This window comes from Amblyomma americanum, chromosome 2 (assembly GCF_052857255.1).
Source record: "Amblyomma americanum isolate KBUSLIRL-KWMA chromosome 2, ASM5285725v1, whole genome shotgun sequence".
Lineage (NCBI taxonomy): Eukaryota > Metazoa > Arthropoda > Arachnida > Ixodida > Ixodidae > Amblyomma > Amblyomma americanum.
Window position 1 is genome coordinate 177,593,857 of NC_135498.1, and position 25,782 is coordinate 177,619,638.

Below are 25,782 nucleotides of genomic sequence, written 5' to 3' on the forward strand. Positions count from 1 at the left end.
CACGGAGAAGGTAGCGACGTAATTCTCTTCCCTGTCAAAAAATGCGCCGGAGTAATAATTTAGGGGGCGACGAAGAAATGTAGGTTAGGGGGCGGGAGTTAACAATGCTTCCCACCTCCTGCAGTACTGTTGTAAGCTGTTCGAACGTGAGTCTTGCCTGGTGTAGGATTTTACGGAGGCAAACTTTCACAGTCCTCACCATCCTTTCCCAGAATCCACCCCACCATGCTGCTCTTTCCACGATGAATTTCCATTTGATGCGTGTCTTGGAACAGTGGTCGTGCAAATTTCCGTCAAACAAGGAGTCTCTTAATGCTGCAAATTCTTTAGAGGCGCTCTGAAAGGTTTTGGCGTTGTCAGTGTATATCACTGATGGCAGTCCTCGTCGGGCGGTAAATCGTCGGAAAGCCAGCAGAAACATTTCGGATGATAGGTTCGAGACAAGCTCCAGGTGAACTGCTCTCGTAACTGCGCAAGTGAAGAGGGCAATGTAGGATTTGGAGACCGTGTCCTTCTCCTTAGTGAAGAGCGGCCCGGCGAAGTCTATGCCAACCACTTGAAACGGTTCAGAACGGCAAACTCTTTCTGTTGGTAAGGGCGCTGTGGGAGCTTCTCCAGGCTTCGCGCGACCTTTGAGGCACATGTTGCGTTTGTTTACAACCCTTTTTACTTGTTGAAATCCTCGTGGGATCCAAAACCTCTCTCTCACTTCTGTGAGGGTGTCTCTAGAGCCGCCGTGTAATGTTCGTAAATGAGCGTCTCGAAAAACGAGCTCCGTGAACGGATGGCTGGGAGGGAGGAGCAGTGGATGCTTCACCTGTTCATTCTCGTCAGAGAAGTGCAGTCGCCCTCCCACTCGTAGCAGTCCCTCAGGATTCAATATGGGCTGTAACTTCTGTAAACTTGATTGAGATTTCAATGAGAGCCCTTGGCCAAGACGGGATATGTCATCCGTGTATGCTTCTTCCTGAACGACTTTCAACCAGTATGCCTCGGCCCTTTCTACCTCTTCCGTTGCTAGGCAAGAAGAAACTATGCCCGACGGATTCCGGCAAGCACTTATGAATCGAAACACCCAGGCAGTTATCCGTAAAACTCGCAAAAAACTACTGTGGTGAGCCAGGTCCAAGATCGGCATATATGCCCTTACTTGCAACACCTTTACTTCTTTCCTTTCTTCCGAACTTTCCTCAGGCGTTGGGACGTAACTCTCATTTAGAGCTGGCCAGGACTCCTCTGTCTCTGAAAGCCATGACGGTCCAAACCACCACAGTCGGTCTCCTTGAAGACTCTGTAGAGTCACTCCACGTGTCACACGATCAGCGGGGTTCTGTGAACCGGGCAATGCCTCCATTGGTCTTTCTCTGTGCAGGTTTGAACCTCGGTCACTCTGTTTCGCACAAACTGGTTCCACTGCAAAGGGTTTCCTTTCAACCAATAAAGGGTTATGCTGGAGTCGGTCCAGTAAATCATTTTCAGTCGACCAGCATACATCATTAAGCAGCCTTCCAGGAACTTGGCTATTCTAGCACCTATCAGTGCACCCATGAGTTCAAGTCGGGGAAGAGTCATACCTTTTAGAGGTGAAACTTTCGCTTTCGCGTAGATAAGTTCCGTGTGAACGCTGCCGTTGGAGTCCTGTAGTCGCAGGTAGGCGTATGCCCCGTACGCTCGCTGACTGGCGTCGCAGATGTGCAACTGTACACTCTGCGGTTGAACCACTGGAGCAACACATCGGGGTACGGTCAGTGAACAAAGGTCCATTAGCTCCGGCTTCCAGTCTTCCCACTTCCTGAAAATATCATTGGGCAATTTATCATCCCAACCGATGTGCCGTTGCCGCAATTCCTGAAAGAGTGCCTTGGCTTGTATGGTAAATGGCACTAGCAATCCCAGAGGATCTAATATTCTGGCGATGGTTTGTAGAACAAGTCTTTTGCAGTTGTGCTCTCTGTCCAAAACGCTTGAGAGAGACTTGGTGGCCACGGTGATCGTATCCTCTGCAGGATTCCAAATAAGGCAAAGAATTTTTACTGTTACAGTTCAGTCATCCCGTCCCTGCTGCGACGCAAATAAGTTTTGCAAGCGCTTTGAGTTCGACGACCACTTTCGCAGACTCATTCCGCAAGCTCCAAGAATATCGTTGGCTTGCGCGAAAATCTCCTCCGCATCCTTTTCTGTGTCTGCTCCAAGCAACAGGTCGTCGACGTAGAACGACTCCGCCAGAAGCGCAGCTATTCTCTGCTTTAGCTTCTCAACTGTCTTAAGGTGGTATTGCAGGGTGGCATTTAGCAGGAAAGGGCTAGCCTTGGTGCCAAACGGCACACGCTTCATTCGCCACTCTTATACTTCAGGATCAGGTTCTTCCTCTGAAGGCAAGCGTTAAACCAGAGAAAGCGCAAGGAGTCTCGGTCCTCTTTTCGGACACTGATTTGCAAAAATGCCTTCTCAATGTCAGCTGTCAAAGCGATCTGATGAAGTCGAAAACGAATCAGCAGCTTGACCAGATCAGCTAAGAGACAAGGCCCCTTCTCCAAATGTTCGTTCAGGGAGGAAGACCCTTGTTCATGTGATGAGGCGTCAAAGACAATGCGTAGCTTTGTCGTTCTTGAGTCACTGCGCAAAACAGCGTGGTGGGGCATGTAATAAACCTGATCGGTGGCTTGCTGTTCAGGTGTTACACGTTCGGCGTAGCCCAAATCTATGTAGCTCCGCATTGTACTTTCATACTCCGCGCCAAATTCCGGAGTGTGCTGAATTCTTTTCCCTAGGCTCTTCAGTCGCTTTAGTGCCTGTGAGCGGTTGTCAGAAAGTTGTCCACTGTTTTCTTTCCACGGAAGGGCGACTTCGTAGCGGCCGTTCTTCATTCTGATGTTTCTATCAAACTGACCCACAATCGCTTCCGCTTCCTCATTCGGCCCTCCGGTATGATCCATAATGCCAATGCTTTCCAATTCCCAGAAGCCTTTCAAAAGTCTTTCAGTGCTTTCAAGAACTGTGCTTACCCTGAGGACACAGGAGTTGGCTGAATTGTCAACTGAGGTATGCACGGATATCGGACCCTGAAACATCCAACCGAAGACCGACCCCAGGGCAACCAAGTCAGCGCTTTGCTGGGAACGTTGAATTTCGCCCGTCATGAATTTCCACAGGTGTTCAGCGCCAATAAGAAGCCCAATTCCTGGTACCGCTGGCATTCCCGGCAATAGAAGCTTGTCCGCGATGGGCCGTCCTGTCTCTTCTATTGCTCTGACAAAGTTGTTTTCGACAGGCACCTGGACTATTCGTTGCAGATGAAAGGAACCTCAATGGCCTCTATAATGTATTCCTTGTCACTGTACTGGCTGCGAAGACGCACTTCTACTAGACGACGTCTTTCTGGTGCTGATGTGGCTGTCCCGAATGTACTAAGCTGGATAGAGGTCTATCCACTTTCTTTGAGGCCTACAAATTTAGATATGTCCTCACGGATAAAAGTGCGGTTACTTCCCCCATCCACGATGCCTCGAATGTAACCGCGCCTACCTTCTTCAATAGCCCAAAGCCGGCAGGTTTGCAGAAGAATTTCATTGTTGAGGGAATTTCGGCTGATTGCATGCAAGCTGTTAATCTCCAATCTTGGCGTCACCTCTAGTTTCTTCGGCTTACAGTTTGGGTCGTACACTGATAGCACATGTCTGCCGCTACACTTCCCGCATTTCAGTCGGCGGCGGAAGTCTTTCGAAAGATGTCCTCTCACGGTACATCGGAAGCAGCGGTTGTCCTTTTTAAGACTTTGCAATCTTTCCTCCCTGTTTATTCCACTGTCACAATCTGCAGCGTTGTGAGTAAGTGAGCCGCAGAAAAAGCACTGTTCCCTTACTTTGGAAGTTGCGTGCAGTACAGCAGACGTTGGCGGGAGAGACAATGATTTCCTTTCGCTTTCCTGTCTGACTCGCTTGTTTTCTCTATTGCTGCCAATACCGCTCTTTTCCCGGCTTTCAACTTCGACTGTCAAAAAAGTTAGAAGTTCTTCCAGCTTACCGTCTGAACGGCTCGTGACAGATGTAGCGTCACCGTTCTGAGTGTCGCTAGCTGAACGCGACCACTCCGGAGTGTTGGCCAGCCGTTTGTAATAGCCAACGACGATGTCATCAGGTAGGGCTTTCAAAAGAATGTCTATCATCAAGGCAGAATAAGTGGTCGAGCTCACCTTCAACCCATTCAGTCCGCGCACATGGCACTGCACGTGATCCACGAGCTTCCGCAGGCCTCGCACGTCGTCCGATGATGTTACGGACGGTAGCGATCTAAGCTGGGCAAGGTGCTCCTGGATAATCTGCCGGGTGTCACCAAAGCGCTTGGACAGAATGTTTACGGCATCGTCGTAGCACTCCCCTGTCGCCTGTAGTCCGGCTATCGATGACGCTGCCGCTCCGCTCAGAAGGCTTCTTAAGTAATGAAACTTTTCTCCCTTTGTGAGGTTTCCATTCTCATCAACGGTTTCTTTAAACTGCTCCCAAAAACCGCGCCACTGTCGAAGCTCACCGTTGAAGGTCTGCAGCTGAAGGGTGGGCAGCTTGACTGCACTGCGGTGAACAGCTTCGCCGCCGCCATGTTGGCTTCCTCGTTGTGGCTCTGCCGGCTGTGTAGCCAATAGGCGAGGAGCTCTGAGCAGTTCAGCTTCTTTCGCCTTGAGCTGTCCAAGCATGCCCCTGGCTGCGTCCTCGTACCGCATGACCATCTCAAACTCAGAAGCGAAGTCTTCATCGGCAACGGAATCTTCCAATTCGGCGTAAAGCTTAAGCAACTGGTCGTTGTTGGCTCCAAGTCTTTCGATTAGGGAGCACAGCGTTCCGATGTCTGTCGTGCCCAAAGCTGCCTTGGCCTCGTTGATCAGCTTGGTATTTTGCTGTCGACGCGCTGTTCTCTTTTCTTTCGATTTCTGCATGATTGCGCAGAACACGGACCGTGGCGTCACTCACTTTCTCCGTTACCGTCGCAGCCTGGTTCCAGTTTTCAGAAGATCTCCAAGTCCTGGAGATTGCAGTTCCCGGGTTTCGGCACCATGTTGTCTTTGAGAAAAACTTCTTGTGGGAGAGCGATCGAATCGTGCGACGGTGAATAATTCAGGAAACAGTGACGACTCGGAGGCGTATTCTTTAACAAACAGACAAGGAAAACTGTAATTACTTTACGGATACACAAAGAGTGGTCAGACGGAACACCCGACACAAACGTCTCTCTTCTTTGCCGTCTAAAGGGCCACTGTCTTGCCGAGAGTCCGAGGGGCCCGGCCGCTTTCAGCTGCATCCGGCCGTTCCGCTGCCCAACTCGCCTTCCGGGCGCCGTCGTCGAAACCTGATCCCGGGCCAGACACCGGTGCTCCAAAAACTGGGAGTGTCCCGCACTGCTCCGGTCCCCAATGGCACCCCGTCGCGCACACGTGCGAAGGAAACACACACACACAAAACTCAAAGGAGGGCACGCGGGCGACGAGAAACACAGGCAGTAGTAAACGATGCCGTTCGTGGAAGACGCACTCTCCCTTTCCCCAAAAAAGACAGAATACACAACACCTGTCGACGCGCGGCACGTTGGACTGCGGGCGGTTCGCGCCGGCGGCGCGTAGAATGTATCCATTAAGAAAAGGAGCACGAAAACGAGACGACGGACGAAGACAGAACACACAGCACGTCCATCGTCTCGTTTTCGCGGTCCTTTTCTAAAGGATAAATACCGACTCGCCCAACTTTCCACCCTTGTCAAATAGAATGCGTGCTTACATGTTCTTCGCTTCCGTAGCTAAGGCGCTCTCACCTAAAGTATGTGGGTGTGTCCTGTGCACCACTACTAAGATTTCCCTAGGACCTAGTCGACAAAGTAGGGTGCGGAGTGGAAACTGGTATTAACAAGCATATTTCTGCGCTGGCGTGTCGTTTGTGGCCGTCTATTACGTACGCTACCATCTATGATAAATTTGTGCATCAGAATGTATATTCATTGATTTGACTCGATGGTGCAGTGATGTGCAAGCGGTAACCGGATCGGCCAGCTCCAGACCGTAGGTTGTCTACGCGAAGCGCGTGTTTTCGATCACCAGTACGTCTTCGACATACGTGCGCTAAGCTTGCTATTGTTCCGGTTAAACACATTTCGTGCACGGGGATGTAAGGACGACCGATACCAATTTAAGTTGCTATTTTCGAAAGTTGCTATTTCCAGCGGCTCGCTGCTGCAGCGTATGCGCTCGCACCCGCGCTCACGAATGGGCGCGGCGCAGCTCGAATATGAGCAATTGACACAAGGCCCACCCCCTACGGCTCCTTCGCGCCCTGGCCTGCTGCCTCGGAGGTACAGCGAGAGACCGTCGGCATTACGGGAAAGCGGAGCACACCCCTCTGTGCTGTGCAGCAACTGGCCAGATCCCTCATACACGGGGAGCTCCAGGACCATCTCCTCGTGTACACCGACGGCTCAGTGGCCCGCGACAGCTGCTCCCTTGATGCGGCGGCCACCATCCCCGCCCTGCGACTGCACAGCCAGCAACACGCAACCTTCCTGGGCTCCTCCACCACGGCGGAGTTAACGGAGATCCGGCTCGGGCTGGAATTGCTGCCCACCCTCGGCCCTCCGCCGCCCAGGAGTGCTCTGCTGTGCGACTCCCGCGGCGCCCTCAGCCGCCTGCAATCTAACGGCCGCGGTACCCCACTAGTGTGGGAAATTCGCTCGCGCATCGAGCGCCTCGCGCAGAGAGGTTGTGCCGTGCGTGCACAGTGGGTGCCCGGTCACTGCGGCATCGCAGGCAACGAAGAAGCTGACGACCTCGCGACCGCTGCACACCAACTACCTGCCAGCGATCTGCCCCTTGCGCTGGAGGACGTGCGTGCGGCCATCCACGACCATCTCCGTGTTGTGTTGTGTTGGGTTTTATGGCACATAGGCAGCTAAGGCCATCATGCGCCAAACACAAGGGATAGAATTGCTTTTCTACAGAATTTTTTATAGTATAAAAAAGAGGCGATGGTGCAGATGGCTTAAAAAGATTGTACTGCCTACTAATAAAAGGGAAGAATTTTGGAAATGGCTAATGGTAAAAGCCTTAAAGATGGTCAGGCAGCCTAAGCGGCTTTCCTTGGCTAGCAAGGATCCTGAGGCTCCCAACCAATCAAATAAACAGCCTCAGCTTACTTCTCAAGAATGAGAAAGTGGCTGAGGTGTATCATGTATAAAAGCGATCCAGTGGTTAAAAAAAATAGCTTTTCAAGTACGCCTGCTGCTTTTAAAAAGCTAAAAATGGAAGGTATGTTAACAATGGCATTATCAGCTAAAAGCAATGTAGGGTGGAAATGAATGCATTTATGATAAAATTGAGTGAAGTACTTTTTTCTTAGTTTTTCTAGTTTTATACATGAGAATAGAATGTGGTTAACCGTAAGTTCATCTCCGCATTCTTCGCAAACAGGTTTATCTTGTTTTGTTAACAGGAAGTTGTGCGTAAGGTGCGTGTGGCCTATTCTGAGACGGCATAAAATCACTTCTTTAAAACGTTCTTGGTGCACACATGACTTAAATTCACCTAAAATCGGCTTTACTAAGTGTAGTTTATTATTCAATTCGCTGTTCCAAGCCGATTGCCATTTTTTCCTTAACTTCCTTTGTACTAATTTCATGCAGTCATTCAAGGGTATATTTAGTTTTTTATTTCCTTTCCACGAGCTTGAGCAGCACAGAAATCTGCTCGCTCATTGCCTTTTATGCCGACATGACTCGGGACCCAGCAGAGTTTAATGTTTTGTCTTCTAGCTGTGGCTGTTACTATGTTGTGTATAATGTCACCAAGTATAGGAGTGATTGCGTTTTTTGAGTGGAGGGCTGTAAGTATACTTACAGAGTCTGTGTAAATAATAGCGTTTTCAAGGTTCTCGCTGAGTATTTTTTCTGCGGTCACATATACTGCGTAACATTCTGCAGTGAAAATGGATGCGCACTGTGGAAGTCGTATTGTTGTCTCCGAATTCCCTCGCACCACTGCACTTCCTACATAAGTATCCGTTTTCGAACCGTCAGTATAAAAGGCTGTGAAACCATTGTATTTTTCCTCAAGTGCCAGAAATTCTTGCACTATTTGGTGTTGTGGAGTTTGCTTTTTGCGGAACTGTGTGAGAGTGAAATCGCACAATGTAGGAAAATCATACCATGGAGGCAGTGGACTTCGTCTTTGCGCAATGCTGGGTAATGTGTTCAGTATGCCGAGGTTCCGGCCGATCTCTTCAAAGCGTAAGAGCAGTGGCCTGGTGGTTTGCGGTTTGTTGTTAAAGATTGTTCTGGATGGACACTTTGTAACTATTTCATAACAGATGTGTTTTGGAAGGGAACAGATTTTTAGGACGTATGAGCATGTAAGCATGCTTCTTCTATCTGTAAGTGATGGTTCGTTTGTTTCGACATAAAGACTGTTTATGGGCGACGTCCTGTAAGTGCCAGTGGAAAGACGCAACCCCAAATTATGCACTGGATCTAGTCGTTTCAAGTAGGATGGCCTTGCAGAACCATACACCAGGCAGCCATAGTCTAAGCAGGACCGTACCACAGAGCGATAGATGTGTAGAAGGCTTGCCCTGTCAGAACCCCAGTGTTTGTGTGAAAGCACTTTGAGTATATTCAGCGATCGAGAAGCTTTCTTTTTCAAGGCATTTATGTGAGGTAGAAAACTTAGTTTTCGGTCAAATGTTATGCCTAAGAATTTGTGTTCAGTTTTTAAAGGTAACTGGGTTTCGTTTAGGTATAATGTGGGGTCTGTCTGTAGACCCCGTTTCAGTGAAAAAAGTAAGGCCACTGTTTTCTGTGGAGATAAATGGAAACCATTCCTGTCTGCCCATGTTGCCAGTTTATTTATTGTTAGCTGTATTTGTCTTTCGCAAGTGGATATTTTTGAGGATGTACATGCTATCTGAAGATCGTCAACATAAACAGAATACATAATGGACCTTGGGATTATTTTTCTAATAGAATTCATTTTTACGACAAAGAGAGTTGTACTTAAAATAAAGCCTTGGGGTACCCCATTTTCCTGAATAAAATTCTATGAAAAGGTCGAGCCTAGGCGCACATGGAATGAGCGATTGGATAAAAACTTTTATGCAATTTAACATCCTGCCGCGGACGCCAAGCTCGGCAAGGCCTTGCAGAATCCCAAACCTCCAGGTTGTGTCGTATGCCTTTTCTAAGTCAAAAAAGACTGCCAGACATTGTTGTCTGTGTATAAACGCATCTCTGACAGTATTTTCAAGGCGGACTAGGTGATCTGTGGCGCAGCATCCTTTTTTAAAACCACATTGATGGCTGTCGAGAAGTTCACGGGATTGAAGGACAAAAGTTAATCTTATGTTTAGGACACTTTCAAAGGACTTGGCGAGGCAACTGGTAAGGGCTATGGGTCTATAACTGTTCGGAGCGGTTGGTGGCTTCCCGGGTTTAAGAAACGGCACAATAATAGCTTCCTTCCAAGATTTGGGTATTTTTCCTGATACCCAAATTTTGTTAAAAAACTTTAGAAGTGCCTCTACGGGAGGTTCAGAAAGATGGGCTAGCATTTGGTAATGTATTTGGTCTGGGCCGGGGGCGGTATGTTTACCGGCAGAAGGTACTGTTTGGATTTCTTTTATTGTAATTAAACTATTGTACGGTTCGTTTGTACCGCAACATGTCGGCAGTCTTTGTTTCTCTGCTGTATTTTTGTATTTTAAAAATGAATCGCTGTAGTGGGATGAGCTGGAAACTTCGGAAAAATATTCGCCTAAAATGTCTGCCTGTTGTTCTAGACTAGTCTGTACAACGGGAGCGGTAAGAAGGGGGACTGTGAACGGAGAGTAGTTGCCTTTTAGCTTTCAGACCTTCTCCCACGTTTGTTTTGATGTGGTTGAGTTGTTTATCGACGACACGTAATTTTTCCAAGAAGATTTTTCTGCACTACGACGGATATAACGCTTTTGCTCTCGCCTTTTTAAATTTTATAAAATTCTCCTGTGTAGGGTATCTGCGAAAAATGCCCCAGGCTGTGGTTTGTGGCTTCTTTACATTCTTTTGTATACCAGTATTTGTGATTTTGTTTTACTATTCCAGAGGATTGAGGAATAGCTTGGCGTGCAGCTGCAATAATGCAGTTTGTGAGACATTCGTTTAGTTCGTCTACACTCACGTCGTCAGAAACTATTCTATCTAGGCTGGCTTTTTCACGGAACAGTGCCCAGTCGGCTAAGTGCAGTTTCCATTGTTGTGGTTTAGTTGGGATTACTTCGGGTGAATGTGCTAAGCTAATTATTATGGGTAGATGATCACTTCCATATGGGTTATCTAAGACATCCCAATTAAAATCTGTAAAAATCGAGGACGAAATAAAAGACAAATCTATGCAACTGAATTTTCCTGAGCTAGGGGAACAATAGGTTTGTTTGCCAGTGTTCAGGAGGCAAAGGTTATTGCAGAGTATAAAATCCTCAATCAGTTGGCCTCTAGTATCGGTTTTGTTACTGCCCCAAAAACTGGAGTGGGCGTTAAAATCTCCGACCATCAAAAATGGTTCTGGTAAATGCACTAAAAGGTCTTGCAAGTCTTGGAGTGTTATTTTAAGATGTGGATCTATATAAACGCAGCACACTGAGTGTTATCAATGTGTGCAGGATGGCCGCCACAGCTTCTAATTTGGTTTTAGGCTTGTGTTCTCGGGCTGCGATTCCACTGTTAACAATGATGGCTACGCCACCCGAAAGCCGGCTCACCTGCTCTCGGTCACGGCGGAAGACCTTATAGTGTTTTAGAATGTTTTTGTGTTTAAAGCCCAAATTTGTCTCCTGTAAGCACAAGGCGACAAGTGAGTATGTGGCTAATATGTCTTTTATGTCGCTTAGGTTATGTAAGAGTCCCCTACAGTTCCAGTGTATAAAAGCCATCTTGTATTATGTGGGTACTGAAAGGAACTAGGCTGGGTTTTCAGGCGCCCTCATTCGGGGCTTTTCTTTTTTTTCGGTCTATGGAGCCCCGCCGCCCTTCCGACGTCGACGCCTTAGGACTACTTTGGCTTGTGTCCATCGTGTCCCTCGCATACTCCGACACGCTGGACGAACGTGCGAGCCGCACGTTTGTTTTCATGTTCGGCCTCTCCGTGTGGGGAGGGACCTTGGGGCCCGCGGACCTGGAGGCCCGCGCGTCCTGTTTTGTGGGTGGTGGCGCAGCGCTAGCTGCTGCCACCTTGGGCACGGGTGGCCCCGCTACAGGCTCACAGCGTGTGGCCTGAGTGGGAGCCAAAAGCGGCTGTGGTGCTGTGCCCCTTTGCACCACATCGGAGAAAGTAGGTTTGTGTATCGAAGCTACCCTCTTCCGCGATTCCCTAAATGTTATGTTTTTTTTTACTTTGATTGTGACAATCTCCTTTTCTTGTTTCCAAACTGGACATGCGCGTGAGTATGCAGGATGGCGGCCCTCACAATTTACACATAGGTGTGGTTCAACTGCACAGTTTTCGGAATCGTGTTCATGGGAAGAGCATTTAGCACATGTGAGTTGGCCCCGGCAACTCTGAGAGCTGTGGCCGTAACGTTGGCATTTGAAGCAGCGTCGTGGGTTTGGTATGTACTGTCTTAGTTGGAGCTTTATGTAGCCTATTTCTACGGAGTCGGGGAGGATACTAGATGCAAATGTCAGGACAATGTGCTTTGTGGGGATTTCTTTATTATCTCGTCTCATTTTTATCCTGTACACGTTGGTCACGTTTTGCTCCTTCAAACCTTCCAGAAGTTCTTCATCAGTTACATATTTGAGGTCATCATCTGAGATAACTCCCCTAACAGTATTCAAAGATCGGTGTGTGCTGATAGTGACCGGTATATCTCCGAATGACTTCATTTCTGACAATTTCTCTTGTTGGTGGTTGTATAAAACTTCTAAAAGAAGGTCTCCGTTTGCTAGTTTTTTGATCTTGTACCCTTCTCCTATGGCACTTGTTAAAGTCCTGGTAACAATGAAAGGTGACACTTGTCTAGCAGTCTGTTCCTCGTGTTCGCTGTGAACAACGTGGAATCGAGGGAAGCTTGTAGCGTTTTTTTTTTTGAAGAATTTATCTGTCTCGGTGCGCCCTCTGTTTTGAGGGAGATCGGGTTGAAAAAAATGAGAAGCCATGGAATGTGTTCTTTGTTCGGCAATGGTGGCAGCCACCCACCATGGAGCCCTACATGGGGACGGGACAGGTGCCTTTAAAAAGCCCTGTCTGCGCCAGCTGTACACCATCACTATAACCAAATATGGCGTAACAAAGGTTTGTCAGCCACACAAGGTTAACCCTCGCCGCCAGGAAAAAGGAAAAAACCAAGAAGTGAGTGGGAGACAGGAGAGTTGTGAGAAAGGGGTAGGAAAGTGAAAGATGAAGTGGAGAATAGGAAAAGGCGACTGCCGATTTCCCCCGGTCGGGTCAGGCCGAAGGTGCCGTCTACAGGAAGCTGGGGCCAAAGTGGTGTGTTGCCTCCGCCGAGGGGCCTTAAGGTCCAAACGCTTGGCATCGGCTCAACCACCAGGATCCCCTTTTCCCCGGACACGGCGATGCCACGCACGGCGAAACGTGGGTGCTCGGGTCCGTGCTGATGCACTGTTCACCATCATCCCCTTGCGGGGATGTCCCTGCGGATCCTCGGGAACCCGCGGTGTCGCCACACACCGTCGCGACGCCTGCAGGCTGCAGGCGCCCCCCTGCGGGGATGACCATCTCCGAAAGCAGCACCCCGACCCACGCATCGCGGGAGGTGAGCGCATCGACAGTGTCACCGGCTGTCGCGCACTTACACGGTAACAACGTGCAATGATCCTCCGCGCGCGCATTGGCTGAGTGTGGCCCGGGGAACGACGGGTGCGTCATGGAATCGCGACGAGTGATGTGTGTGACGTATGCGGTGCAGTGGAAACACTAGAACACCTCCTCCTTCACTGTGCCGCGTTCGCCGATGCTGGTCGCGATATGCTCGCGGCCTATAGGGCGCAGGGCATACTACCAGACTCCATCAAGACGCTATTTGGCCGCCGGACAGTGCGCGCACTCGTGAGCGAACTTTGGTGAGCCTCTGTGCATTCCTCGAACAAACGGGCTTGACGTCCCGTCTGTTCTCCGTCAGGTAGTTACACGCAGTGACCGAACGCTCCGCGAGTTCTACCTTGAACGATTAATAACTGGACGCCCCACTCCGGTTTTAACCAACACAGTGCTGTGCACGTGTGTGATTTAATACCTCTAAAAAGAACTAATCACGCGCACACCCTGGACAAATTTCTTATTGTGTAAATAGTTTGTACATATTACTTCTCCCCCTATCCTCTCTTCCTGTCCCCTCACCTCTTTCATTTCATTTCTCCATTCTGCCTGCTATACTTTATTTCCGCTGCCCCAGCTCAGGTGCTTCAGTATAGATGGCAGATGCCGGGGCTAGCAAAAATCTTTTCCTTCCTTTTTACTATTATTTTTAATAAAACCACTACCACCACCACCGAAAGTATGTCAGAGGGATCGGCGGGGTAAAGGACTGACCGTAGTATCTCTGTGCTGTTGGTACCTGCCTTAATCACAGCAATATATGCACGATTTTATTACATTCTATTACACTTGGCCAAGCGGTGTACCCGACGCTGTCACACGCGCCGTGAACTTCCGAATAAAATAAACGCGACTTCAGGCCGCAGAATTCGTGAAAACTGGCCTCTTTGGTGATATTGTTACAATCATTGATAAATTAAGCGAAAATACGTTTTTATGCGCCAGATAGCATAAACCGTAACAAAAATTGTTTTCTGTTAGCCCTGCGACTCAGTTGAGCTCACAACCAAAATTTGTTGATGTAACTGGCGCACCACGTAGCTGGCTACAAGAAAGCCCTATTTGTGGTGGGTGCTTCATGGCCGGCAGGAAGGATTAAGAGCGAATGGGAATTGGAATTGCATGCTAGCTGTGCACATAATGTTTGATACTGACCAAAAAGTTTTATCTGTGATAAAGCACCAAGACAGTAGCGGTATAAGCGCTAGTGCGTTCTAAGTGCCGGCACAATTAACGTGAATGTCATGATTAACACATTAATTTTATCATTCTGATAACGCAAAGACTTCCTGCAATACAGCCACGCTGTGGAAGTATGCTGGACAACGTTTGTTTAGAGCCCGAAGGGCAGTAAATTGCGGCTATATGCAGGCGCGGCCGCGGAGCTGCAGCAGCCCCGCAGTCCCCAGTGAAACGCCCGCACCGCGGCGCGCTAGTCGGCGGAAAATGGCCGCGCTCGAGAGCGGCTCTGGATTCTGGTCTATAGAGTTGAACTAGATAACGATCGCGCCGCATTAGTACACAGCACCACAACCATCGTACACGCGTTTCAAAAGCGGGTCTGCTGCGCTTCCTTATACGCGATACGTTATACAGCTCGAGCGCCATCTATTGCGGCAGCGCCGCACAATGGCGGGATTTTCCAGCAAGCGCTGCATGGCGGCGCTGATGTCTTAGGTAAGCAGGTAAGCTAATGTCCCTTGATAATCTGAAAATGCCGCTAGTCTTAAAACTTCGCCGCCGCCGGGCGATCTCTTCGCTTCCTACTTGTCTTTGCACTGCTGGGCCGCATGCATTGCCTGGCTGCATGCCAGGTTTTGCTTCACGCCGTTTGGTCTCTCTGCCGTTGCCCATGTAAAAGTGCGCAGCATGTGTTTATGCGTGTGATTTTTATTTCGGTTCGCGCCATTTTTCGCATTGCCTGGGCGCATGCGGAAGTAGCGCGCATTGTTTTCTGTGCTGTGCGCTCGCGTTATGCAGGGTTGCTTTGCATTTAACAGCAGTAAGAGGCGTGAGTATGGCTTCGCCGTTTTTATGATCCCGAAAGGAAAGCGCGATGGCTTGCGGAGGAAGCAGAGGCTTCACAACGTTGGCAGACTGGAGTTCGTTCCGACTAGGAACAACGTCGCCTGTTAGGCAAGGTGCCTTTCTTATATTTTCCCTTTGACGTGTCTCTTAATGGCAGATTTTTGTCGTTCGTGATGCTCATACTTCCTGCACTACCGCGGTTATAGCTTGTGCGTTCGTTAGATTAAAAAAAACGCCTTTCAATCAGTTTGATGAACCATTGACTGGGTCTTCCTCGCCTCGCATGTTAGCATTTAGCCAATTAGTATAGCAGCAACTTAGATACTGATTTGCGCTCTGAACAGCATGCATTTAAATACATAGCTTGAGCACACATGTCCTGAATATATTAGGAGCCTTTTTTTTCTTACTGAAACCCAAACAGTGCCTTACAGCGAGTGCTATTATTTCTAGCTTGTTCTCTAATATCTGCATCCTCACACGAAGTAAAAGGGATGATCAGCGCTAGTTATTGCACGCTGTACTTCTCCTATCGTTACATTTCTTTTGAATACCGCGGCCATGCATTAGTAGGTGTCTACTGCCGTTCTCTTAGTTGCCGGCTCAGTTACAGGCTATGTTGGCAGAGTAGCAACGCGATGGCGGATGCTTCAAATTAATATCTGCTACTATGCAATGGCCGCGAGTCGTCCGCTCAGATTGTGAAAGCATTTTCCTTCCGCTTTTTAGTGGGAAAGTGCTACCCCAAGCAAAATCTTATCTTGCTGTCTGGTAAAGCAGCTGCATAGTAGCAGTTGCATAGGAACGCTATAATAGTTAGCCAAGCAGAGTGATGACAGTGTGCCTATACATGATAGGCATAAACAGTGTCAGTCATGACCTGACCATGACTTGAACGTGCACTTCATTGGCCCGAGCCAGCCCAAAATTTTTCACTTTCACCCAAAAATTGACGTCGAGTTGAAGTACTGCTCATTCGATTACATTTCGAGGACTTTTTGTGATTGTGTTCACTAAATAATTGTGACAATGAAGGGTCAATAATTAGCGGTCACCATTGACTCCTTTACTCTCTCCAGTACCGCTCATTTGATTATATTCGGAGCATTTTTTGCCGTGTTATTCACTTATTACTTCTCACTAATTAGGGGTCAATAATTTAGGGTCACTATTTATTTATTTCTTCCTCAAGTTAGGTAGTGTTCAATTGATTACATTCGGAGAATTTTAGCTGTTTTATTCAAAAATTACTTCTCACTAATTAGGCCCGGTAATTAGGCACCACTATTTAGTCCATTACTACCTCCAGTTTAGGTACTTTTCATTTGATCATATGCGAAGCAATTTGTACATTTAATTCATTAATTACTAACGATAATTACCGATTCAGATACTACCTGCGGCACATGCTTCTTTTTAATTCTGCTTTTATTAATCCCCAATGATGAAAAACTAAATTTAAAAACAGACATTCCCTATTCTCCTTGGTTTTTGGGGGCTGTTGGCTTCAGTCTCTCAAGCAACGTTACCCAAGATGGCAGTGCAGAAGCAGCATCAGATGTCCGAAATGGGCAACAACGCATATACTACAATACACGTGCTCCACTGATAATATGCACAGCGACAATATGACCATGAATTCCAAGTCGATCGGCCCCATCACGAAAAAAAAACCGGTGCTCCTACCAACTTTGATGGCTTAAAAGTCGGGTGCTACATTGGCGGTAGAAGACAAGGGATTTGCATATCTGCCGAGATCTGCCAGGTGCTGCGCTGTCAACTTAGAGAAGAGTAGTGTTCGACCGACCGCGCATTCGCTGGGACACAGGAAACGAAAAATCTCGAAGAAGTTCGTGTGGTTCTAGCATAACCAGTGGTTGGTTTGTTGTCGAGGCGCAGGCAGTGAGCACGATACGCGGCAGGAACATTCCTTTTTTATGCAAGGAAGTCCTTCGAGCAATGAATTGGACGTGCCAGGCAACGTCGCCCATTCGACCCTCAGCCTGCAATATGACCACCTATCAACATTCCATTGGTTCTATTAATGGGGCACTGTGAAGGGCCCGGTTACGCGTGTGATTGGAAAGGTGTTGGCCATAGAAACACGACTAGGGTAGTTCGTCCAATTCCCTCTACCCTCCCTTCATCAGCCAATGAAATTCACTGTGTCAACGTAACTGTCCACAGAGCTTCCATCGAACTGGAGTGGATCTACATTGCATTTTTGGAGAAAGTTGGAGAACTTTCATTTGAAGAAGTTGAGAAGATTGAACTACACTTGGTTCGCGTCGGCAAGGAAGCCCCACCTTCAAGTGGAGGCTAACTGTACGTCGAAAAAGGAATATTTTCTTTCAGGAAGCTCCGTAATGAAACCCTGATCGATTATCGACAATGACGGCCAGAGAGTCCTAGAAGAGTGCTTCGGGTATAGACGAAATTATTGAAGTTCCATATTCTATTTTCCATCCGAAGAACTCGCTTTTATGCGCACATCGTTCAGCAAGCCCACGTAAGTTTTCCGTGGAGACGTTCTGGCAGCTTCTCTGCAGTCCGTGAAAGGCACTGTTTCCTTGAGGACGGCCGTGAGCGCGGAAGCTTCGTTTCAAATTAAATGTTTATTTTCCAGAAAGTGCCTGGATGGTCTGCTTTATTAAGGCCAAGAAGACCGTTACGTAGCAGTATCACACATCATAATATATTTAAAACAGACATGTTACCTCTAATTTGCAACAGTAAATACAAGTTTTATACAAAATTCTGAGCACTGAAGTTATAACAGGTAAACAGCATAAGTCAAGCATCTTACGTAAAAAAAACACTCATTTCAAGAACGCGGCAACAACATTGCTCAATGAATTTGCCTAAATAAAGTACAAGAACAAAAAGAACAAGAGAGAAAAAAAGAAACATAATAAAGTGTAAAAAAACAAACAAATTAGTACCAGAACATAACAATGAATAAAAAGAGACCTCAAACCTCTTTTATTCAATCCTAAACTCTGTGTAATTTCGCTTAGTATAAGTGGGAGGTTATGTGACAGGGCTTAATATTTACAAAATGTTCGGGACAGAGGGATTTCTCACAAATCTCTATTTCTTGTGCCTACGTTAGTGTCACGGCGCTGCAGAGATACTAGTGACATTAGTTGGTTGATTAATACAAGGGACGAAAAGTAAAATGCTTTCAAGAGGCGAAATTCATAAATTAACGTCTCCTTTCCCAAGAGATCCGCTCTAAATTATTAGAACAGGGCACAGCTGTGCCCCGATTTTCTTTACTGCACACGCAGATTTGTGGCCAGACGGGGAGCAAGGCAAGCAGTTAAGCCGACAACTCTCCAAAGTTCGTGAAGTCTCAAACGAGCTTGAAAAACTATGTAGAATGGGTCGAGATTTCGACAACCCTCCTGATTTCTGGCTTGCAACATCCAGTGGGAGTCTATTTGGGAAGATGTGCTGTGATGGGGTCAATGCTCCGAGCGACTACTGCAATTAGTCAAGACCGCCTTGAAAACGGCTTTGAGAAGAGGAATGATCAGCGATAATGAATAGAAGACCAATCTGACGGATATGGAGACAGTAGCAGACCCGTCCCCTCACCTTCATTTACAAAGACGCGGACGAGCCGTGCCCTCTTACCCTGGCATGATTTTATTTGGGCGACGGCTCGGACCAGTTCAACCGTTGTTTCTGTGCCACACTCCTAGCTCCTGATCTAATCAACTCAGAAAGTTTTGGCAGTCCAGAGAGGACAAATCTCAGGGTTGTTGTTTTGGTTTCGGAAGTTAAACTTCTCTGCGAACTAGACTACCAACTCGGACCTCATAAAAGCTTTACGGCGTCGCGCAGGGACACGGGCTTGCGCACTATAGCTCCGATATGGGGATCTACATTGTGGGGGTGGCGGAAACATTGATCTTTTTCACTGAGGTTACGTTGCGGAACCGCCGTGCAGCGTCCCATCCAACCACTGCACACCACACCAGCAGAACTACCTCGTACCTTCTTTTTCTGTCTGCGGAAGCAGCATGTAGGAGCTTTTTCGAGACTTGAAGTCATCGTGATAGCATATTCCTGGTGCTGCTGCCCCTTTCGTGCAGCAGTTCTCTTTTATATATATACAACGTATATGCCAATAAAACTGGTAGCCGCTTCACGTCACAGACATCTAGGACGCACTCTTGGACGTACGCGAAGCAGCAAACAGACGCTGAGGTCCACCAGTACGGGGACGGTCATCATTAGTCCAGGGGGCGAGGTTAATTCTGTAGCAATATATCTTAAGAGGACTGTGCTGTAAAACGGTCATATTACAAAGCGAGATCATTGCTGCTGGTTCCCTTGGGAGCCAAAATAAGCAACAGTAGCCGTGAGCTCGCATTTGTGACACCTGCAGCCCTCACACAACGGGTTTATGGCCTTACCAACACTTTCGGCTTCCTGGGATTATGATGACAAGGTAAAGACGTGGTTTAGAATAGTCAGTTAAATTTACCCCATTCGTGCTTCCTCCTGCACTATCCTTATGGCGCGACCAAGTACAAAAAAAAAACGGAGGAGACATTTAAGCTGGGTCTTAATGGTTGTGAAGCGATAGCGTAATAGGTAAATTCCCATATATACGCAGAAGCTCATTCTCTACTTAACATTCATAGACACATGGGAGTCATCATACCCTTCCTGGCGCAGTGGTTCAGCGCTTAAGCGATGCGCCAGTGCCTTGCAATGGCATTAGCTCCCATCGATGGGCTTTGTATTACCCAGGTTGCTCTTCCAGAGTGACCAATCATTAATTTAACTGCCACCTGCCACGATAGACAATTTACTGACTATCCGGTGGGCAGGTTGCGAGGACGCAGGAAGGTCACGAGACCTAGGTGGCCCCCCTGCTTCCTAGGTTGCCCTCTGGGGACTACGTACCAGAGCCATGCCCGTGATTTTTCACTCACAACGCCGACGCCGGATTTTCTGCATAACGAGGCTTTTAACACGAATGCGTTAAAACTGGTAGTCAATATCGTCGTCGAGAAGAGATGTAAGCATGAAGTGCGTAGCAGAAAAAAGTCTAGAGTATCACAGGACGGCTCCTGTACGGTTGTTTTTTTCACTCGGGTATCGGAGACGTTTATTATCTGCAGAAGATACCCCTGCCTTCAGCAGGTTCTGTTCTTCGAGCTCGCTAGCGCGGAATCTTCCTGACTGCTTTCATAGCTTTAGAAGCCTCCGCGATCAGCTGCTTTCTTTAGCTGGACAATGCCATTGACTTCGCTTGCCACTTTTAACGCTCTTCGCGTCACCGCGTTCAGCCCCTTCCATTTTTAGTGGTCGGCAGGGCGCTCAGCTTCCGGCTGTTCTCGCTGTTACCACGCCATAATACTTGCCACTCTTCCTTAGCATTAGCAACGGGCTGTCCGCATTCTTCCCTTCAGATCCGGATATATAGCAACCGTTGTCGAAAAAGGCGGCTCTTTTTACCTCTCAACGGACTTAGTTGCGGGGACATAGCGGCCACCTCATATGCATGCGGATGTGAGAGCTAGGCCTTCCCCACTGGAATATTTCGGGGCGCTGTGGAAAATTGGTATCCCCTCCTGGAGTTTGCGGCCTTCGGGGCGCATCAAACAGAACCACGTGTAGGCTGTCGCTTCTAAGAGCGTCGAAAGTGTGAACCGACTCCTCGTCAGCAAGGACAAAAGGCCAAACTTTAGCGATGCGCTGTTACTTATGCTGTTACGGCACTCTCTAAAGCGACCCCAGCCGTGTCCTCAGTTTTCATCGCCAGCTTGGTGCGCGCGCTGCGCACCACACTTTGAAGGACCAGGAGCACTTACCCGCTATATGCATTGGCTGATAGTATTTAGCGTGCTGGTGGTTTTGCTCATTAATCATTCTGATACAGAAGCCCATTGCACGTAAGCGATTTGATGCTTAGGTCACACCACAAATCACCTTTGCAACCTTTTGGTGCGGCCAATGAAACTGATCAAAAAGAGCGCTAGCGACGTGAAATAATAAAGTCTCCAACGCTGAACGCTTTTGCAACAGCGCACATTTGCTTTGACGTTTAAAACGGTCTACCCGTTCCGAGGTATAAAAATGGCATGTAATTATGTCTGATTTCTACGCTGCTCAATTTATTTACGCGCTGACATCAGTATCATTCGTTATGTTTGTCGTTATCGGTTATTGCCTACCGTTATGTTTGTGGTTATCGGTTATTGCTGAAACATGGTTTCTAATGGTGTTATTTTCGAATATAGGTAACCACTGCTACAATTTGGTTTAAGGTTGAAGTTTACAAGTACGTTACTCTGCTGCTCTAGTGGCAGGCACGGTACAATAGGCGCCTGAAAAATTATATATATTGCATACTTTTCAAGTTTCTATCGAGCTTTATTCCGAAAGAATTCGTCATGAAGAAGTAATGCCCATTTTACTTCTGTTTTCTTAGTTTAATACCTGAATAATTTCACATCTGCTAGTGTGACGTTAGTGCTTTACCGCCTTCGACATAAACTCAAGAAAGAGTGATCACAAGTTAGGTGAAGCGATGGCAGCATTTTTAAGTCAACGAAAGGCAAACAGAAAGTTTTCAGGGCCAAGGGGGAGAGCTGCAGCAGTCAGGCTTTCCGCCACCCTTTCTCTAGTCTGTGGCGGAAACGCTGATGCGTAAGCTGTTGAACAAGATGGGGGCGGGGGGGGGGGGGGGAGAGAAACGGCGGTTCCCATGAACAAATTCTCCCTAGAATAGAATTTGTCAGGCCAGCTGGTCCACTATTGATGCAAAGAAAGAACTGCGCGAAAGATGGTTCCCACGGTGACCACCTCTGGTTAAGCATTCCAACGCTGCTGCCATAATAAATATCGTTTTATACGTTGTATACATCTATTGTAAACTTTTTTGCCTTCCAGTAGATATTCCGCTTTGTCTCTCGCCATGCCCTCTCCATCGACGGCAACCCTCGCCCTCTTTCAAGGGCAACTACCCTAGGGGTGGTTCCCGTGGCAACTACCTAGCGGTTGCGTCGTCTTACGCTGTTGCAATATCCTCCTGCTTCCAGGGTAACCATGCTCCAGTTGGAGATTCCACAGCTCTCGTCACACCAACCTTCGACGGTAAACAACCTCTGGATGGTTCCAATGGTAACCACCCACCGGTTACGCATTCCTCTGCTCACGTCATACCCTCCCCCATCCACGGTAACCACCCTTCGAGAGGTTCCCGTGGCAACGCACTCACCTGTTGCGTCGACGACTACGCGATAGTACTACTGCTACAACGACGCAAAACCCAGTAACGGGTGCTTAACAGCTGTAAGTGTAAAAAAAAAAATTGTTCTTTAACCCCACCCTTAGCCGACCGAAATACTCGTTCGGCATTAAGCTTTCTATCCATGATGCTCTTGCGCCATTAGGCAAGCATCATTATCAACTAGACGCGACGGAAAGCGGTCAAAGTAGTTAACGAAAAATAACTGATGATCATTTCGATGTATGCCGGAGAACTAGAACTACTGTACTCCTCGGAAGGAGCTGCCCCTGCAGCCGACGGATTCAGACCGTGCGACTAGGAGGAGTGATTCAGTCCTTGAATCAGCGTGTTATGAGCCCCCCGCTCCACCCTCCCGATCAAATCCAGTAGTCACTATGCCGCGCAACCTACCTCCTCTCTACTCTTCCAACCCCTGGCGACCGCGGTGTTCCCATTGCCACCTAGAGAAGGGATTTCCATTTTTCCAATATGCCTCCAGCCAGCCGTTTATTGGCACACCAACACTTGAACCTTTGCGATAATGCGCGTTCTTAAGATAAGGCGCCGCTTCTTCATTTATTTTTCACATGTCTTCACACGGCCAGACGAGATTTCTTCACACCTTAGATTTCATCTAATGATAAAACAGTAAAGATTACCGTCTGAAGCGGCGGTACGAGGGGACGATAAGGGATGAGTAATCTATGTTGCTGGTGTAGTTGGTTTTTCGTATCCGAAAAAGATATGGCGCTACAACTACATGCAAAAAAGACGAGGAGATGAAATACAATGCCCACTTCCGACTATTTATCCGAACGCGGCTTCAAAATCGCCAAAAAATGACAACAATTGTTTTTTGTGAGAATTATTGTATCATGTTGTGCACCTACTTTTTTATGCTATTTCGAAGTTTTATTGCTGAAATTGACCAGCAAAGAATTTGTTTCGCGAACCACGGCCTCTCAGCGCTGCGGGGGGACACTCGAAAAACTGGCATTTTTGTGCGGTATTGTTCTCTGGATAGATACTAAACTTGCACAGCAGATTTATTAACCACTGCTTTGTCTATTTTGAACCCGTTTGTTTTCTTGCACTCCCAGGACAAAAGCGCAGGAGAACACATGCTCTGTTTTTCAAATTTATTTAATTTTATATTTCTTAAATGAAATTATCCTCTCACTCCGTGTATGTCCACGGACACTGCATCACAAAAATTGAAACCAAATTTGTGCTTTGCTAAAAAACAAAATATATGAATGTGTTTACCTGTAGCACGCCAGCAGGAACGCAATGAATGTTGATCCAGCCTTATGCCACGTTGTGTTAAATCTGCAGCTTTTTCACAAGATATTAGAAAGCAGTTTTCTTCAGATGTAGTAATGAAATTTCGTAAGAGTAGTCATCACATGATTTTTACCATGCGCTAAAAATTTCATGCAAATATGCGAAGAAAAAGCAAAACTTCTGCTGAAAGCCGCACTCCGCCTCAAATCAGTACATGACGAAGGCAAACAGAAGAACGGAGCGCGCCATCTTGTGGCGACTGCCTCAACCGTGCAGCTGCGCAGCGGAGTGCGGTGGCCGGAAAGGCCCGTCAAAGGAGCGTGGGAAGGTACAACTCGTAGGAAAGGAGGTAGATGCGTGTATCGATCACAGCAAAATGGCGTGAGTAGAGCGAGGTCAGACAGCAATGGACGCGTAATGTGTCAGTGTCGTATCACGGGGCAAGAGGCAGAGCCAAGAGCTCCTTGAGCGGTGCTTCTGTGCCGGCAGCATTTACCTTCCTGCACTGAAGCTACACAACTCAGTGCGCCACCGCTTCGTGTGCGCAGTGCACTGTGCGCAAAATTACTGCCTAAAGAACTCTGTGGCTTAGCTAACACATGCGGTGAGCGCCACCATGTCACCCTACTTTACCCCACTTCTCTTCTTTCTCTCCCTTTCCTTGTTCACTTACTATTTCTCTTGCATACCTCTCTCTTTGCTTGACTACTCTCTTCTTCTCCTATTCCCACTTGGTTTGGCTTACCTTCAGTTGTGAATTTCTACGCAACTACATCGGGCTTTAGTTACACGACTGAAAGCTGGTTCCCCTTAAGGGGTCTAGCCTTAAAACCGAGGGTGTAGTACAAAAAGTATGGTGGGGCAGCCAAAAAACAATGTAAACCAATAGGCCCCTGCCTGTGCCACTACGTATAACAGGCTTAAAGAGTGTAGTAGAGGGTGAATGAAAAAAAAAACATGCGTGGAATGCAACCAAAAACCAGGAATCAATGTGGCACATGAACGGCTGCTGATTAGGGTTGCGGCCGAGGCGCTGTATGTGCAAAGGGTTGCACGCATAGAAGAGCCCAAGGCCCGGCGGATTCCTCAGTTGATCGCCGCGGGTGGCACAAAGGGGAGAACTTCTGGCTGATTCCGCACGGGACGCACGCGCGAAACGTCTGCTTCCTACCGCTAGCGCAGGAGCCCCACAAACCTATCGGGAAGCGCAGCATGCGCAATGGGCCACGCAGTCGGGAGGAAAGCGGCCTTTGGATTAAGCACTAAAGTAGGTGCGATTTTTGTTTTACCGTTTATATGTTGAAGCTCCCTGCGGCTTTAAGCGCTCGACCATAGCTGCCAACATTGGAGATCGCGGTTCGCTATTCACGCTGACGAAACGAGGGATGCCGCGTCAGTACGCAGAAAAAAAAAAAAAAACCGCCGACCATTACAACATTTCCTAATGCGAAATTTGAGCGCAGCTGTTTAGGTGTTTTGATTTTGCGCGCTTCTTCGAAGCTGGAACTACGGCAAGGGCTCACCGATGGCGCTAAACGTCCTTCATAGTACGTGCCGCGTCTGTTTGACAGTTCGCGCCAAAGCAGGCGTGTAAACACACATAGCGTGCACAGTACTACAGCTCTCTCACCCTCGCGCCATTGCTCACGCCGGCAGTGGACAGGGGAGGCATGAGGTTTCGACGGGTTTCGAGTTTCTTCTATCCGACCTATCCGACCGGTCATTGCCGTGCGCGAGCGAAGTCCACTGAGAAGGCATCATACAGCACATACAGTTACGCGTTCTCTATGGGTAAACAAGGCAGTTTCTCCAAGATTCTCGGTCTTTCTATTGCGTGCGCGGGCGTGATTTCTTTCGCGCCGCACAGGCTTTTGGCGCACTACGGCATGTAAGAATGTGGCGCTATCTCTGAGCCAGCAGGAGCACTCTTTGTGCCCGCTCGGCACTCATGTGTTTGTCTTTTTATGCTCGGCAAAGGCCACGACGAGGGACGCCGCTCAAACAAGAGCTGCGCCCTAAAACGTTTTGTGGGGCGACCGATCACTTGAGAAGAAACATATACCACTGTAATCGCATTTCGGCCTGCACAGCGATTCATAACATACACAAGCCCTATTTGAGGGCCTTGCTGTACCTTCCTATGAGACTTACAATGCCGGCTCCCGCCGCAAGGGGCTTCAGTTCTCCCAGAGCTTTCTTTAGTGCCTCGGCACTGTCAGTGTTCGTGTTTATTGTGCTAACCTGAAAGAAAAGGAGCAAGAAATAAGAACTGGTCATATTTTAAAGACTAGCGTACACGAACTACGCAGTTATGCACAAATGAATCGGCACTACCTTTAATTTGGGCTCGTTAATAACAACTCTACCCTCACGTTAAAGCATA

At 47.9% G+C, this 25,782-nt stretch overlaps 2 protein-coding genes across 2 annotated transcripts in view; both read right to left on the bottom strand.

Moving 5' to 3' along the window:
- LOC144120263 (uncharacterized) overlaps positions 1–25,782 on the bottom strand; it is a 51,967-nt gene that overhangs the window by 2,034 nt on the left and 24,151 nt on the right. Inside the window, exon 3 of the mRNA XM_077652659.1 lies at positions 25,551–25,640. Coding sequence (XP_077508785.1) covers positions 25,551–25,640 — 90 coding nt within the window. The remainder of the gene's footprint in view (positions 1–25,550; positions 25,641–25,782) is intronic.
- Positions 10,972–12,156, bottom strand: LOC144119212 (uncharacterized). The gene has a single exon (XM_077651890.1). The coding sequence runs from the start codon at positions 12,154–12,156 to the stop codon at positions 10,972–10,974; it is 1,185 nt and encodes a 394-aa protein (XP_077508016.1).

Excerpts from the sequence above, each read along its gene's own strand:
- LOC144119212 (XM_077651890.1), bottom strand. The coding sequence starts at position 12,156 with ATGGCTTCTCATTTTTTTCAACCCGATCTCCCTCAAAACAGAGGGCGC.